Raw genomic sequence first — 18,110 nt, 5'->3', positions numbered from 1 at the left:
CCTGTGTTTCAAACTAAATACTTGCTGCAGAAGTGCTGCAACAAGGATTACACACACAGCCCAGCTCAGATGTCTGGTTATCTGGTCTGATAACTGACACCCTCAGGCTTCAGGACATAATATTGAAGAAGATAACCCATTTGAAGTGTGATGTGGACTAGATATTTTACAATCCTAACTCAGAAAGCCTTTCATCATGCTGAGAGCCAAGTTTTTTGTTTGTTTTTTAGGAACCCAGTACCTGCGGTGTGTGATGTCAATATCTGCAGCTGTGTTGCTCCTGCCTGGCTCCCAGCTGTGACGACGAAATGGAGACAAGGATCGGATGGAGGCTCGCAAGATGGCAGAGGAGACAGGGTTTTCTAGAAGCTGGTCTTTTTTTTCTTCTTCTTCTCCTCCTCCTTCTGTCTCTCCTCCTCCTAACATTTAGAATAGAAAATGACAATCTTGTGACTTTTTCATAACATCATGTTTCATTCACAACATCAGCAACTCGCTTTTTCAGAAGTAGCGAAAGGGGAATGAATTGTGTGGATATGTACTGATTTTATCATTCTAATGTCTAGTCTAATTTTGTTTTCTGTTGTCAGATCCCCTAGTGGCAGGGAAAACTTAATGTAATTTCACAGACATAAAGAGGAGAGGATTATTGTAGAGTGCTGTAACTTGTATCAGAAACAGACAGCAATCAAACTAGATATTGACCAACCCACAACATAGTGTGATAAGTGTGATAAATTGTGTGCTTTACCTCTGTCCTCGGTTTCTGACTTCCAGGACAGTCTGGAACTCTGAGAGACTGCATCGTCAGGTGAGCCCACTGACCAAGCCCTCTCACTGGGGCTGTGGGCTCCCTGCAGCAATGATTCATCTGTGGACAAGAGGGAAACACGAACCCCTCTGTCCCTGTGTCCAACACTGGGGGGAGGATCAGGCTAGAGAGGAAAAGAAAATAAGAGAAAAAGTTCTAATTAATCTAATTAAAAACTAAATTTCTCTTATAAAAGCTTGAACAAACATTTTGTGAGTCTGAAGACAAACACCCTGACGTCATCATAAAAACTCCTGCTCATATTACTGAGGACTTCCTAGCTACTCAAAGTCCTCATCCTAGACTGGATGAGAGAGATCTTTTCACTAACCCTGTGGGGACCATGTGGTTTTCGTAAAAATGAAATACTCCACAGTAAAACTTGTACACACACTGCCACTGTCGTCCAAACCCCATTTGCAGTCCATGTTTCAAAAGTTGAGTATTGGAGTCAGACTGGAAAGTGATTTAAAAGGATCCCGGAAGACAAGGTTCTGGGGAAACTGCAGCCAAATGTAGCCCAGCCACATGTTATCTCTGGAGTTGCAGGATTATGAGGAAACCCAGTGGAAACGACCTCGTCCAGAACAAGTGAGTCACACTGAGCTGCGCTGAACACACTTGAGCAAACACAGCAACTGTTTCTCTGTACAACAGGAGGAACCGTTATGTTTCTGTAAAATGTTCTCTGTTTGAAAACACTTTAAAGACACTTTGTGGCACCATGAAGAATCATTCACAAAGGTAAAAATTTTCCATATTAATACTAATCCTTTCTACGGACTACGTGGTCCACAGCTACACTCTATGGTTCCACATATCCTCCTTGTTATTCAGAGTTTATGACCCTGTGTACATGCACAGTGTGGAACAGCCGGTTAGTTGGTTTTCCTCTGGTCCCTGCCAAGCTGTAAAGGGGAGAGTGTTTCCCAGTCTGTTACTTAACACTCGTTTCAGCAGATGTTTTCCCATTCTGGTTAATTTTAGAAAAGTGCAGAGGTAGACACCTGCAGCAGCACATAAAACCATCTGACACCAGTGTTCATTTATGTATGTCATATCATTGTATATGTGTATACTGTGTGTGTGTGTGTGTGTTTCAGGGGGTTTCATACCTTTTTAAAGACACTGTCATCCAGCTCAGCACTGACATTCAGACTGTCACTGTCTCTGCGCAACACACACACAGAAACACACTCCTCTTTATCTGGATGCACATCTGGAAGAAAATGAGGAAGAGAGCAGAGAGGGGAAGAGGACACACTTAGGTCAGTGATCAAGGTAAGAAAGTGAATGATTATTTCAAGGGAAAGGTGCAACATCTTGTTCTTGCCATGTCTGAGCTTTTGGCATAATGCAGCACTGGTTGCAATCCACCAAGACAGGAAGCTGACCTCATATCAACCAAACCACAGAGAACCAGCCTGTATCTGTCTGTGTGTGTGCGTGTACGTATGTGTGAAACAGTCAGCGGCCCTGCTGAACATAATGTCATCCATTACTCACTACTGTAAGCTGAACCGACGTGAATATTTAACGACATTACATAAAACCACAGAAGCTTAAAAAACATTTTTGTTTCAGGAGTTCAGACTGTAGAAGGTGGCTGATCTGTATGTCTGAGGCTATGTAGGTTAGGTTTATTGATAACTGGTGCCTGAAATTGACTTTCTATCATTTCATTAATTGCAAATGTCCCCTTTTTGTTGCAACAAAGACAAACAGAAAAATATTCACCATTTCACAAAAAAACACAGAGGGTGTTCAAACATAACCTCTGTCAACATTTTAATATGGTTCTAAATCAGTGATGAAGATTCAGACAAAGCTGTGATTTTCCCTGTGACATGGCAAAAATATAATAATAACTCCCCTGCATCCTCTCCATTATTCTCTTAAATTGGGACACCTCTATCCTACATTGATGCTAACAATTCATATCAACCACGTTGTCCAATTATTTAAAGAACTTAATGTATACCAGAATATCTCCCACTGCATCTAATGGCCTGACTGAAGAAGCAGCTAGAGGAGCTATGTCAGCTGTCTGACTTTCAGGGACTTTGACTGTTCCATATGATGTGTGTCACAGAGCAAGCAGTGGAGCATGAGGGGGTAATTCAGTGACACACTGTAAGTTTAGCATACAGACTGACTATATTTTGTGCTGTCTGTCACCTCCCTGCGGGGCTGGTGGACAGTTCTGTGAAGTGGTGAGGAGAGAACCACCTGTAGTGGCCAAGTGCTGGTGAGGAGGCATCACAGCAAAGAATGCCAACAGACTGAATAAAGTCATAAAGAAAGCTAAGTCTGCCACTGGATCCAAGTTGGTCAAACTGGACAAGGTGTTTGAGGACTGGATGCTGGCAAAACTGCTGGCAACCCTGGGCCAGGCCTCCTACCATCTACACAACAAGTTAGCCATACTGAAGAGCACTTTTAGGAATAGACTAACCATGGTGCGTAAAGGAGCTATCCAGGAGGTCATTCCTTTCAGCTGCTATCAGACTGTGAGGCATGTTGACACTGAACTGCTTATTTACTCTCAACACCCAGCTCATTGCATATCTCTAGCACCCTCTGTTAAAAAAAGAGTGCAGAGGGGACAAAGACAAATGCACATTCCTTCATGTCACATGCAGTGACATGAAGGAATTAATTCATTATTTTTTGGTAACTCTGTCCCCAAACCAATCATATAATACCACCAACAGTCTCTCACTGATAGAAGCAGACAAAGCAACCTGTTACTTCAGTTTCTACTGTGTCAATTGACTGTGTCAATAAGGATTTCCAACATTTGAAGGAGGTGTCTGAAGAGGTCAGAACTGCAGCAACACCTGTAGTAAAATATAACTAGAAAATGCATTAGCTGTGGAAAATGCGTGTGAATGCTGAGAGCTGAATGAATTGCTGAAACAATGCTGGAAATGGCTGAAATCATTGTTGAAATGAAGAAGAAAAACACAGAAGTTGGAAGTCAGTTGGAAATCAAAAGTAATTTCTGGAGCAATGATTAAAGTGGTGGAAATTAGCAGAGAGAGGGGGTAGATGCAGAAGCTGAAAGTTAAAACCAACAACTGAACTATTCAGTTGAATAGCAAAATTGCAATAGCAAAATTGAACAGTTTAAAAAGTGTAAAGAGTTGAAGAAAGTTGAATAAGCACAAATGTAAAAAGGGTAATAGTTTAAGCCTCTTGATAATTGAATGGTTTCTATAGCAGAAAGTATGCAGGATGTGTGTGTGCGCGAGTGAGAGTGAGAGAGACAGAGAGAGAAAGAGCAAGAGAGAGAGAAAGAGCAAGAGGAGGTGAGGGACAAACAGTTAAAAGGAGAGGTGTGAGTTAGGGTAAATCACCAATCAAAATGACTAATGTGTTAATGTGCAGATGTCAGTTGTGTGTACATGTGTGTAGGTGTATATGTGTGTGTTAAAACAGGTTAAAGTTGATATGTGTGTGGGGGAAGTCCACCAATGAGAATGACCCATGTGTAAATGTGCAGGTCTCAGTTGTGTGTGTGTGTGTGTGTGTGTGTGTGTGTGTGTGTGTGTGTAAACAGCACAGAGAGCAGAGGAGGTCTTAATGACCAAATGTCCATCACCTGCTGGCCCTCATTCACAGTCACACAGTACTGAGAGGTGGCTCAACCTCTGGAATTTGTGTTATTGATTAAAAAAACATAGCTGCTATCAATGAAATGAGGTGACTACCAGCACCAGGAGACTTTACTGAACACAGACGTGTCATTTGTCTAGATAAAGTAAAAAATGACCACAGGATGGCAGTTTAAAAACTGGCCTGGTTTGACTGTTTTATGAACAGAGAGAGAGAGCCAGATAATATGGAGATGAATGGAGCAGTTGAGGGCTCCTCTTGGTGATCAGAGGCTGCTACCTCAAAAACCGTGAATCCTATGGCTTAGGGAATCACACTGTGTGACAGAGCACAAAAATATCTACAATCTGAGGAGAAGAGGTGAAGCACAGAAATTTCAGAAAAAGTTGAAGGACTGAATGGCTAGAGTGGGTGATGTCACCCACTCCCCACTCCCACCCACTCTAGCCAGCGCAATACACACCCATTATGAACTCAGAAATTGCCAGAAATGAGCATGAAATATAAACTATTCACTCACAACTAGTCATTCAAAAGCTGTACAAGATATCAACAGGTTGAATGGAGGCTTAAGAACTGAACTTCTTGAGTCCAGTTTAAAGTTTAAATGAAGTTTCTAGGTAAAAGTATGCTGAAGTAGTAAAGGTTTAAAGAGACATTCATTTGAATAAGAAGAATTTTGCAGAAAAAGCTAAATGTTACAAAAATATAAATAGTACAAAAAAGTTGTATACAAGCAGGAATGTCCCGAATGAGCTGAACATTTGATACCTGAATGGTTTTAATAGCACAAAGTATGCGGGACTAGTTAGATGCCAAAAAACATATGGAAAAATAACAATAAAGGATTTGAAGAACAATAGTGTGAATGCTCTCAGCAACATGTGACACCAACACGTTTCTGATCACACTGCAACTGTGGACATTCTGAATGAAGCACCTGGATTCAACAGTCCTTATTTTTGATTTTAGACAGATACAGGAACATACTTTGGAATGAACCCATTTGCCTGTTCAACAATGTTCATGTCACCAATATCTTTAACGCTGTGATGTGTAATTCTTGTAATTCTCATGCATGATTCACTCAGCTGAGTCATTTGTATGTAACTCCTGTTCTTGGCTCAGATTTATTCAAAAACTAACTGTGGTGCCTACTTTAGTTTCAATGAGAACACTGATAGAATTTGTGGTGTTCATTCCCAGACTAATCATGTTGTCCTTATCTGAGCAAATATTTAACTATGTTCATGTTCTTTGCTTGTTTACGCTGACAAAGCCGGTGCAATGGTCGGCTGCTGTCTGTTTCCACTGCGCCAGCTCCTCCTTTTACACAGACATCAATTCAGCTCTGTAACTACCTCCACTGTCGACTTTAAAGGTGGGATAACAATTCCCCCCCTTTGCGCCTCCATAGCTTCTATACATGACGGTGAGGTGGAATAACAGCATGATATTCCCATCTTGGACAGGCTACATAAAAGGGGCTCCAGTAAGTACGTATCCTCTGTAGTACTCAAACCCTCTTGAATAAAGCTCCCACATCAGCCCCACAATACTTACTGCAGGTATCTAAACCCACAAAGATGGCTCATTCCAAGAATGCCAAAATGCAACAGGTTCAGCTGAGACTAATTTAAACATGCAAAATATAATTATTTTCAGTCTGCCAGCTGAGACGACTGACATCAGCATGAGATGTAAAGATCACTTAGCTTCATATCAACAATTTCCCTCACACACTCAGACATCAATCACCTTACTGATTCAACTTTGTTGTCTGTGTTTCAAAGTAAATAACTTCTCCTCTTGTTTTCTTCTCACCCTGGTGGATTAATCATTTAACAGACTTACCTGCACATGAAGTTACTGTGCTGGACTGAGGGCAGTGCTGGATGGGGTAGAAAACATCCCTCTCTCTCTGGATCTAAGAGAGGAAGAAAAAAGAACTGTTTGATGAGCATTATCAAAATGGTCATCTCACTGTTTGGAGGACTTGACATGTTTTTAAAGGAATCTTTGTAGTACCATTAGGTTCTTTATAGAGCAAGTTTTCTGCTGTGGTATGAACTTCTATGCAGAACTCGTGTGTATGTGAATGTTCTCATATATCATATTAAAACATGATGTCGTCAAACAGTGCCACACACTGGATCCACATGTGACTGCTGAAAATACACCCACCCACATGAGCACTGTATGTGTGTCTCTCTGTGTGTGTCTCACATGTTCGGAGCTATAGTGTGAGCATATCAGTATTATCAGCATGTACCAGAGGAACCACACACACACTGATACACACACCCATACATACTCACAAGTCACAAACATATGATTGTTCCACCCCTGCAACCGGACACAGCTAGTCCAGTGTGAAGCGCTAGATGTAGGAGATCCCTACAAGGCTATGAGTCTCTCGCAGACACACACCCAGGCTTTCTTCTCTAGTTTTATCCAGCCACAATATTCTGCTCTATTCCAGCACTGAGGGCCATATCTATATCTATACCTCTATACCCATACCTATCTATCATATAGTATACTTCACAGAGTTTATTATACACTTTCATGGTCTGTGGCACTACTATGGAGGAGGGTCTGGTTATTCCACAGTGCCCTGGGTTTAGTTTACTGTCTGATTTCTCAAATCTACCTGGACTGAATCAAATACAGGTATATAATATCATGTTTGGGTTTTGTGTCAGTGATTAGTCCTTTGAGCATAAATGTGTCATCAGTTAAACACTGGCTGGATTCATTACTGTATCATCATATGTTACTGCTCTAACCTGTTAACATGGGCACAAAATATAAATCAAGACATTCCAACTGTCACACACACACGATGCAGGCAGTGACTCTCCGGCAAGGCAGCTGGACCAAAAGAACACTATTTATGCTGCTTAGATATATAGGAATATTGGCCAGCAGTTACAAGTCAAAATCTCTAATATCTTAAGTCCAGTATTTTGGGACACTTCCCATAACATCATGCAAAGAGCTTGAGAAAAAAAGCGAGGGAACATAAAATTGATGTGATCTGCTGTTGTACAGCAAAAGAAGATGTAAAGAACAACATGTCATTCCACTCTCTTCTTCTTCTGCTGGTCTTTATAAGTAGCCTCTTTGCTACTGCTGGCCTCTGCTCCTACGTACAAGTCACTAATTACATCCTGCTCCATGTGGAGTTACTGTCACACTTGTTCAATGTTTTACGTGCTGTAGACTCATGAACACAGATGTTAGCCAGCTCCAATGACACCTTCAAATCTTTGGCTGTCACTCAGAGTTTTTTCTTTACCTCATTGATGCGTCTTGATTGTGCTCTTGGGGTCATTTTGACTGGGTTTTTATGGTTGCTCTCAATAAAAACATGAAAGGTCAGAAATTTTTTTGTGTTATTATTTTAGGCACATTATATTTGTCAATACCCTTGACTTAGATGAAGATCAGATCACATTTTATGACAAGTTAATGCAGAAAACCATGAAATTCCAAAAGGTTCCCATACTTTTTCTTGCCACTGTATGCAAGTGTTGGTTATTAACAACCTGACACATGTCTAAAGCAACCAGTTTTAAAGTCACCCCACTGGTCTGTTGTGTAACTCCTGTAGGCCGAGCAATCAGAGTGACCTCATATTTAGTAGTGTGACTGTTAATCAGTGAAGCCAATGGCCCCTTTGTCCCCTCATCCACTTGTCTCAATGGATCTGTTGTCCTGGCTCCATGTTGTCCTGCTCTGTCTATTATCAACATCCTGCAGACAAGAGATCTGCTCAAACGAGCGACTCTCTAACAAACAGGAGACAACAGGCAGCATTTATCAGCCTGCAGCTGACCTGCACATGCTGGATATCTGTGTGAACACTCGGCCAGCTCTCATTTTAATCCTTCATATGAACATGAATGGAAATGTTTCTGTTCTTTCCTGTCTCTCGTGCAAACATAAAAACAATAGAACATGTTATATTTATCTTGCATCAAGACGCTCTTAAAAGATTTTCAGTGGAGTGTTTAGAGTTGACAATGTTTGATTTTTGATTGAGTGCTAAGTGGATCTTTGGTGTCTTTTAGCTTCAGATCCAGTCAGAACTAAACACATGTACACAAGGACAGTGTTGAATTAGGGGGGAGAGACAGAGACATACCCACAACATCATATCAGCTTTCTTATGGTCTCACTCACAGATGTGTGTGTGAAAAGATGAAAGGCCCACAGACAGTAACCAGGTAAAGACAGATATATCTTCAGCAGCTAACACTGGCTGGGAGCAGCCAGTGAGACAGACAGCTCAAATATTTCATCTGATGTACACTGGAACATATATGTCATCATTAGCTCAGCATCAAAGGGCATCTTCCAGCATGGCTAACTGAGAGGATTCCAGGATTATTATGTAATCATTTACTAACTCATTATAGTCATGTTTGCTGGTCTAAACCAACTTCAGGCACTGTATTTACATTAATGTTCTTCAACACTGCTTAAACATGCCTGGACTGGTATTCAGCTGTGAACAGAACAGACTGAATGTGCAGAATGAGCAAGAGAAAAGAAAAGTATCTACTCTTAATTACTCTTAATTCTTCTTCTTGTCAAAGCCCAAACTAACACCTGTGTCCAGTGTTTCTCTAACAAGCCTATTGTGTGTATCCAAAGCTTTGATATATTTAACTCTTCTGTGCCATAGATTTCCATTATTGTAGTTAAAAAAAAATCCCCCATCATTCTACACTCAATTCCATATAATCACAAAGTTCTAGATTTTATTTATTTATTTTATTTTACAAATTTACTTAGAAGGAAAACTGAAATATTACACTGACATAAGTATTCAGACCCTTTGCTATAACATTTGAAATTTAGCTCAAGTGCCTCCCATTTCTCTTCTTCTTCTCCATCTGTGTTAAATTGACTTGATTGGACATGACCTGTAAAGGCAAGGTCTACATAAGGTCTCACAGCTGACAATGCATATCAGAGCAAACACCATTAGGTCAAAGGGACTATCTGCAGAGCTCAGACACAGAACTTGAGTTGAGACAGATCTGAGGAAAGCTACAAAACTTTTTCGGATGCACTGAAGGTTCCTAAGAGTACAGTGGCCTCCATAATCCTTCAATGGAAGAAGCATGGAATAAGCAGGACTGTATGTATCTGTCTGTATATCTGTCTGCATATATTGGTCTGTATGTATGTGTCTCTATATACAGTACATGTGTCTGTATTTCTCTGTCTGTGTATCTATATATTCAGTACTTCTCTACTATCCCATGAGCTAGAATGCTGTGACATGACTTTTTCCAGAAAAGAGATCTCCTATGAATCAAGTGAGGAAGAGGATGTCTGTTGAGTGAATATATGTCCTCCGTTCTCACCTCCCCTCCTCATATCTCTCTCTCATCCCTGCTGGGAGGAGCTGATAGTGGGAGTTGGTGAGGGACGCAAGGAGCAAAATGGAAAGCTCCCACTGTCTCCATGGCAACACTGTACTTCCTATTGCATCACACAAAGCATGATGGAAACCCACAATAGAAAAAGAGCGACAACAAACCCAAACTTCCATTAGATTTCATAAAACTTTTTTCCCCACAAAACTCTTCAGTAAATTCTACAGCTCCACAAGTACCACTGACATACTGATTACACCTCTGAAAATATAATATATGACATGGACTCTCTCTGCTGAAAGCCTACATATAAAAGGAATGGAAAAAGTTCCAAAGGGCTAATGGATGCCTCCTCATGTTAGGGAAAGCACTGATTTAAAATGACCAATCTGCTATCAAATCTGACCTGTGAGGCTGCAGATAAAATGAAGGTTTTCATGACTTTTTAAATCTTTGGTTTTCAAAATCCAAAAGCAGCAGATCAAATGGGTTCACCACAGCAAAGTTGCAAACATGTCAAATGTTTTTTTTATCTGATAGACTCAGATCAGCAATATTTTCAAAGTGACACAGGCAGCACTGATTTGTAGACATGTATTCAAATCAATATTGTTTTTATAGTTTTTTCTCTCACTGTGCGCGCATGTGCGCACACACACACACACACACACACACACACACACACACACACACACACACAGTTATGTCTCCATGACTTCTGGAGACATTACACTGATTTACATTTATTTCCCGGAGACTTACCTAACCTAACCCAAACCTAACTGTACCCTGACTTGCTTTTTGTCCCCATGAGGAAGTCAAGTCCCCATATGCGACTGTGTAGCACACGCACATGTGCGCACACGCACGCACACACACCCACACACCACACACACCACACACCACACACACACACACACACACACACACACACACAACACAGACACACAGACACACACCCACACACACACAAACACACCCTCCTACCTTAATCAACACCACATCCACAGTGGTCTCCCCTTTGGCACAGAAGCTGTACCTCCGCCTGTGTCTCTCATACATGCTGCATCGATGTGCTAACAAACATACTCCATATGAAGCCGCCAAGTTAAAACCTCCACTTTTACAACTCTCTCTACTGTCCTTTCTCTCTTCACTCTGTCAGAAAAACAAATAATGTGAACGGCTCAGGGTGGAGTACCCAGAAGAAGAAGAAAAAAAGAGGTCCAGCTGGCAGTTTGCAGAGCTGCAGGCTGCTGATTTTCCTGTGACCAAAGGAGAAAAAAAATGCACAAATGCAATCCACACATCAGATGAACCTCAACATTTTTGTACCACAAACAGGAGGAGAAGGGAGAAACGTGCCGAAACAACACTTAATTTGACTTTGGTCCAAACTAAAGCATGCTGAAAAACTCAATGGTTGATTCTACCATTAAAGCAAAAACAAGTCCCACAAGTCCACATTCTGATGTGTAATCCAGTAAATTATATGGATCTGCTGCTCCTTCTCAGTGCAGTTTGGGCTGGAAAATGAGCCTCACTACTCACATCTGTTCAGCAAAGCAGCCCCTCCCTCTATCCCTCCTTCCCACTCTCTCCTCCTTTTTCCTTCAGGCCTTCCATTCTTCTCTCTCTCTCTCTCTCTCTCTCTCTCTCCCTCTCCCTCTCCCTCTCCCTCTCCCTCTCAGACTCACACACACTCCACCCATCACATCTGTCCCTCACTTTGAAACAAACTCCCTCTCATCCATTTGCTCCCTCACAGCTCAGGAACAATGGAGCTCTATCTGATAAATACTTCTGCACTCTGACAGACAGAAGACCTTCTATCTGCTGGAGAAGAAAAAAGATGCTGCTACAGCCACGTTTCTACATGGAGGTCTTTATGATGTTTCTCTAATGGTGGTATGGTAATTATATATGTTTCATTTCTAATCTACTGTTACACCCACTTGCACGATCAAAGCAAACTCAACCCTCTGATTCATCTGTGCTAGATTCTGTTTACTGTTCTGTTCACATTACTAGAGCAAGTAGAAAATGTGAAGTAAACTATAATTTCAGGATGAGTTACTGTCCCCTCTGACATGGGAATGGTAATGAATGGTACTGCACTGTTTATGACAGGGAGAAAACAGTTGATTAATTTTGAAAGATTGTGGTCTGTCAGAATGCATTTAGTATTAAAACAATGAAAAGTGGTCCACAGTTTAGTCCCCCTGACTGCTGCTGTGCTGTGTAAGGAGATGCGAAAAGTGAACTCAGTATAAAAAAAAAACTGTAACAGTTTGTTTTAATTGTCGTTAAGTCTTAGTTGTATTCTATGTAAATTATGAATGGTGCTGTACAAATAATCAGTTAAGTCTATGGTAACTAGTAAACCTGTACTATATTCAGCACAGTACACTCTGTGTGTGTAGGTGTTGTCAATCAGCTCCATCTGTAACTAATCAGCAGCTCACAAACACTGCAATAACCATGGCAACAGCAGTACATCAGCCAGCTGTGACACACAGAAAGGAGAGAGAGAGAGAGAGAGAGAGAGAGAGGAGAGAGAGAGAGAGAGAGAGAGGAAAACATCTGGAAGTAGTTACAGCTGTTCTAACCACAAGGGGGCAGAAAAGGACACACTGACATATCACAACAGTGCTGCTTGTTATGCACTTTATCACTCCATTCACATACACACTGTTCAGAGTTGATTTTCATGTTTTAATGGCCACCAATGTAACCACGTAACTAGGCTTTGTTAGTGTTCTGCCAAACCTGAATCTGTTTGAATCCCTTATCAAATCTGATCAGGTTTATCAATATTTACTAGTAACAAAAGTTAAATATGACTAGAACCAAAAAAGTCAATAACTGATGAATGTTCACAACCTGAAAATGTCTTTCTTTAACTAGATAGCATATTAACCAGATTATAGACAAGTTACTGAAAACGTTAGTTCAGTAGTTCACTACAGCTAATATCTCTACTGTCTATCATTTCAACCAATGAAAGGCTCTCTTTTCTTGCTCACTGCCTTTACACTACATGTTTTACACACATACACACAATGACAAACAGTCTTTACACAGTGTAAATTACTTCACACTTCATCTGATATATCTATTCTGACATTTACTGATCAAGCCTCATTTACACTGACATCCAAATGGGTGACAAATTAAAGGAAAAAACTATATAAAGTGTCATTAGTAAAGTGATGGGCCACCACAAGCTGCAAGAACAGCTTCAGTGTGCCTTGGCATTGATTTACAAGTCTCTTGAACTCTACTGGAGGGATGAAACACAATTTTTCCATGGCGATGGTGAGCATCAACACGTTGATGATCCCATAGGTGATCAGTGGGGTTGAGATTTAGTGACTGCGGAGTCGCATTATTTTCATATTCATTAAACTATTCAGTGACCTAACTCCTCATGCCCAGCGAATGGGGGCAATGTCAACCTGTTTCTCTTTCTTATTCCTTTAATTTGTTACCCATCTGTATCTGCAATATGATGATATCTGCCAGGCTGATTTATTGGTCTTTCTTTATCCTCTATATTTCTTTACTAATAAGAAGAGAGAGGCAAGGTTCATAAGAAGATTGATAGAGTAAGAAAATGTGTTCATTTTGACCCTGATACTGTGAAAATATCATACTATTTCTTAATTTCTTAATTGGTAATGCCATTTTGGAATACTGTGGTAAACAGTTCAGTGACATTTAATTGAAGTCGTATTACAAATAAAAGTCTTTGTATGAAAGATAATTAGAGAATAAAACAATCTTTTACTTTGCTTCTGTCATCTCTACTGCAGTTTCCTTCTTCCTTCCTCTGTCTGCTGTCTGACATCACATCTCACAACTCAACCACAACAAGAAACACACACAGTAAGGTCCAGGGCTGAAGGTTCCCATATCTCCTTTTGTGACCTGCTGTTCCAGGAGACCAACTACTGCGTCATTTGGAGACACTGGACAAGGATTTATATGGTTTCATAGGGGACCTTGGCCTGGTCTGATCTGGTCTGGTCTAACTTCAAAAGACTTAGAAAGTAGGGATGTGCGTACAGCTAACTCATGTCCGTATGATCAGTAGGAAGGAGTAAGCAGGCAGAACCATGGGACCTATGAACTCCTACTTGGAGTCTTATCTTCAGGCCAGTTTCCACAGCTTGCATTTGGTTTGTTTGCACTGAAGCCTGGTTTGTTAGCCACCCTCTCTGCTCTGTGAGAAATATTTTAATATTTTCCAAACACAGATGATGGGGAAAACCAGTAAATTCTGTGAGAGAGTGAGTTAATGCCTTAGTGTGCTTCAAAGGAAGCCCTTGTCAGATCATTTTACAGTGTTTAGCCACTTTTCAAACTTCACATTCACACCTGACCGGCTGCTTCATACAGTGATTGGTTAGCTATGTGTAGGTGAGAAAGTAGACAGGGCTTCAACTTCACTCTCAGGTCTCTCTTGTCATTCTGAATAGCTCCGAGGTGTGTTTCCTCATCCTTCCCTTCCCTACAGTGAGTATTTATGTTGTACTGTGTCAGTATAGGGCCTGACACATTGAGTGTATAAACTCACCTGCAGAGTGTGTGTGTGGTCTGGGTCTCTCCTGGTCTGTTCAGACTCTTCTTGTGCTGCTGGGAACAGTTCTGTTTCTGTAGAGAAAAGAAAACATGATTTCATCATTACAGTACTTATGACAATTGATTTGTGATTTACTTTATTATCCATGAAGTATACAAATCATTGGTAAGAGGAAATATTCTACAGTGCAACCAGAAAGTATTCAGACCCTCAGACCTTCACTTTTTCATTTTGTTGTGTTGCAGCATTATGCTAAAATCATTTCCATTCATTTCTCCCTCAGCAATCCACACTGAATACCCCATAATGGCAATTTACACAATTTTGAATTTTTTGCAAATTCATTAAAAAACAAAAAACTCCATATCAATCACATCGACATAAGTATTCAGACCCTTTGCTGTGACACTTGAAATTTCCCATTTCTCTTTATCATTTTTGAGATGTTTGTATGCCTCAATTGGACTACACTGCAGTAGGTAAACTCCCCAACCCTACTAGAAGACCAGTTCAATTCAATTTTGTTTATATAGCACTGAATCACAACAAAAGTCATCACAAGGCACTTTTCATATAGAGCAGATCTAGACCATACTCTTTAAAATAGGTATTTACAGAGAGAGACCCAACAGTTCCCACTATGAGCAGCACTAGGCGACAGTGGCAAGGAAAAACTTCCTTTTAAGAGGCAGAAACCTGGAGCAGAACCAGACTCAGGTGGGCGGCCATCTGCCTCGACCAGTTGGGTTGAGAAAGAGAGAGAGAAGAGGGAAGGGGTAGAGGGAGGGAAGTAGTCAAAATGTAAAGTGATACCAGTAATACAGTAGTAATGATAGTAGCGATAGTTAAAGTAGTAATTGCAAAAGTAGCAATAAAACTAGTAGCAGTACTAGTAATCTCTAATAATAACAGCAGGTGTGAGTGGGGTTGTAGGAGTGGGGTTTTTACTTCTCCTATTCCTAACATAAAAGTCAATCCTTTAAAATAATCTTGGTGATTACAAGCAGCACCTGAATGTGTGTGTTTTATGGAAGCAGGAGATATAAGAGTCAGACTGATAACTTGCTTATTAGAAGTCCGGTGACACTGGGCGTCTGCTCTGTGCTGCTTTGGAGCTTCAGGTGCTATCTGCAACAGTTATACCATACTATATGTGCTGTTAGCTGTGTTTTTCTTGATAACACAGTAGTTATTGTTACACTGTTGATTGTGTTTTCTGTGTGTGAGTGCTGTCAAAACACTTCCATGTGTACAGCAGTGCTGTGGATGGCAGATGTAGTGCAGATACTACAGTATAGTATCTGTTGTTGGCCTGCTGAGTCCACCATGCCGCCACTGTAGACCAAACCTAAGAGCTGATGACTTTCCTCCTCTCATGCTGAGCCAGGAGGAAAGCTTGTCCCTAAACCAGTCATCCAGCCTGGAATACATTCAAACATTACATACACATACATACAGAGCTGCCATGCTGGCTGACTGCTGTAGGTCATTTATGGTAAACGGAACCTATTTTTAGCCTGAAGCTTTGTCTGTTCTCTGCCCACTGCTTTGGCATTCATTACAAGGAGCATCTGATTCATTCTGGTGATTTTGGCTTGTCTGTTAAAAAGCTTTGTCATTTTTACAGTACTCCCTCCAGTTCTTTTGCTCTATCTCCATCAGCAGTCACACAAATAAGTTTTTCCTTGCCACTCTCGCCTAGTGCTGCTCATGGTGGGAATTGTTGAGTCTGTTTCTGCAAATATAATAAAAAGAGTACATTCTAGACCTGCTCTATATGTACAGTGCCTTGAGATAATACCTGTTATGATTTGGTGCTATACAAATACAAATTGACTTGACTTAAATTGACTTGAGAATGTTAAAGCTTTGCTGTAAGAGCACACATGTCTGGACAGCAGAAGAGTTTGGTATGATGGACAGGTTGGATGGCCTAGAGATTCTGTTACATCAATGTTTGTCTGTGACTGAAACATGTCACATTTTTCTTAAGTCATTTGAAAAACCAACCTAAAACAAATCTTCCTTGAAGACCTTTCAAAGAAATTCCCACCAACCTCATCTAAATGAATATCAACACTGAGTGTCTTTGGATGGGTCCAGCCTTTCCTCCTTCACTCCAGTTCACTGGGACATCAGCATCTTAGTGGAACTGAAGAATGAAAATGTGGATCTCTGATCTCTTCTAAGAAGGCAGTGGTTCAGTTCGATGGCGTCCAAGTAAATTCCCCACTAACTACACACACCACTGCTCTGGCATTCCTGAGCTTAAAGGAAAGTTTTGGTTTATTTTGATGGACCTTCTCCCAGGCTTGTCATAGTGGGAAAATAATATTAATGATGACTGTTCAGGTGCTCCGGTGAAACATAACACTGTGATGCAGCATGGACATCGCCTGAAGCAATCATTAATTAATTAATTATCATTAATCATTAATTATTTACACACATTAATATGTCTGCAGGGAAAAGGGAAAATCACTTCTATCAGTTGTAGTTACATTACTCGCTAAATTAACTGCAGAGACCTGGGAACACGGTGGCATCGCCACAGTGAAGTCTCACAGGTCAAGACTCACGAGCAGTGAGTTTATCCAGATTTTCTAAACCACTTTATCCACAGGTCAAACCTGAAAAGTAGGTAATAATCCCTTAGTGCATCAAATAAGATCTATCTGTTCACTCATTGATGTCTATAATTAAACTGTTTACTTTTGTTTTCTCTTCCAGATGCATTGTCCTAGCCTGGTTTGTTAACTTGGTTTCTTCTCAACCTGACTGCTCATGTAAGTTTTAGTGATGTCACTGTGCTCCCACATCTCAACAAGTAACTTGGTGAGTACAGAGTTATTAATATAAGACTAAGATACACATATGATATGTGTGAATATGAATGGGCCTATTCTTTCAGCCTAGTAAGACCAAATGATGCTGCATTTTTGAGGTTCCTCTTTGAGGTCTGGGAATTGCAGTTTGTCTAAGGTAGTGATGGGATGACAGTGCTGTATAACTATAAATGTTACAGTTGCAATGAACACAGGCCACACAGGTTAGACTGAACCACAGGCCATTGCAGTGTCAACCACTACAGCCTCCCTACACACTGCTTCAAACACACACTGCAGATCAGTCACTCAGTCACAGCTGTTACAAGATGATGTGGCACTGCATCACTGTGCATGGACACACACAAACACACACACATATCCCTATACCCCTGTTCCTTTCATTTTCTTTCACTTCTTAGTTCTATTGACACACACTCTCTACAGACACATGGGCTGAGTCACAAAACACACATACTCACACATACTTGTAGACTGCACATGCTCATACACAACAGCCCGCTCACACCCTGGCATACACACACACACACATGCACGCACGCACACATGCCACAACCATTTCTCAGCCCACTATTTCACTGTCCACTGTTAAAGTCTTGATGACATCATCAAGTTGCCTGGATACAATGCTCCATACAAACAGTAAAGTCGGATCAACAACTGTCTTACTCACATTCACACTCACACTCACACTCACACACACATACACACACCACAAAGTCCCTGCCCTGTTACTGACATTATTCCTCTGTGTCTCTTGGCTTCCCTCTATTCACTCTGAAGACAAAGCAACTAAAATATCCAGCACTGTTAAAAAATGGAAGGTGAAAAAAAGGCTAAGTAACTCACACACATAT

The 18,110-nt window shown here is 40.8% G+C and overlaps 1 protein-coding gene across 6 annotated transcripts in view; it reads right to left on the bottom strand.

Moving 5' to 3' along the window:
• akap13 (A-kinase anchoring protein 13) overlaps window positions 1–18,110 on the bottom strand; it is a 53,048-nt gene that overhangs the window by 32,018 nt on the left and 2,920 nt on the right. For 5 of the 6 annotated variants that reach the window (XM_018678560.2, XM_018678563.2, XM_018678562.2 and 2 more), the window contains exons 2-6: window positions 14,402–14,478; window positions 6,284–6,356; window positions 1,927–2,030; window positions 752–935; window positions 242–419 (exon numbers count right to left, since the gene is read on the bottom strand). In XM_018678560.2, the coding sequence (XP_018534076.2) occupies window positions 242–419; window positions 752–935; window positions 1,927–2,030; window positions 6,284–6,356; window positions 14,402–14,478 (616 nt within the window). Of the gene's footprint in view, window positions 1–241; window positions 420–751; window positions 936–1,926; window positions 2,031–6,283; window positions 6,357–10,809; window positions 11,388–14,401; window positions 14,479–18,110 lie in introns of those variants that run through there. The other variant, XM_051073663.1, reaches the window with a different exon arrangement.

This window comes from Lates calcarifer, linkage group LG10 (assembly GCF_001640805.2).
Source record: "Lates calcarifer isolate ASB-BC8 linkage group LG10, TLL_Latcal_v3, whole genome shotgun sequence".
In the NCBI taxonomy this organism is placed as follows: domain Eukaryota; kingdom Metazoa; phylum Chordata; class Actinopteri; family Centropomidae; genus Lates; species Lates calcarifer.
Note: the sequence above shows the minus strand (reverse complement) of the source record. Positions and strands in the feature narration are given on the sequence as shown.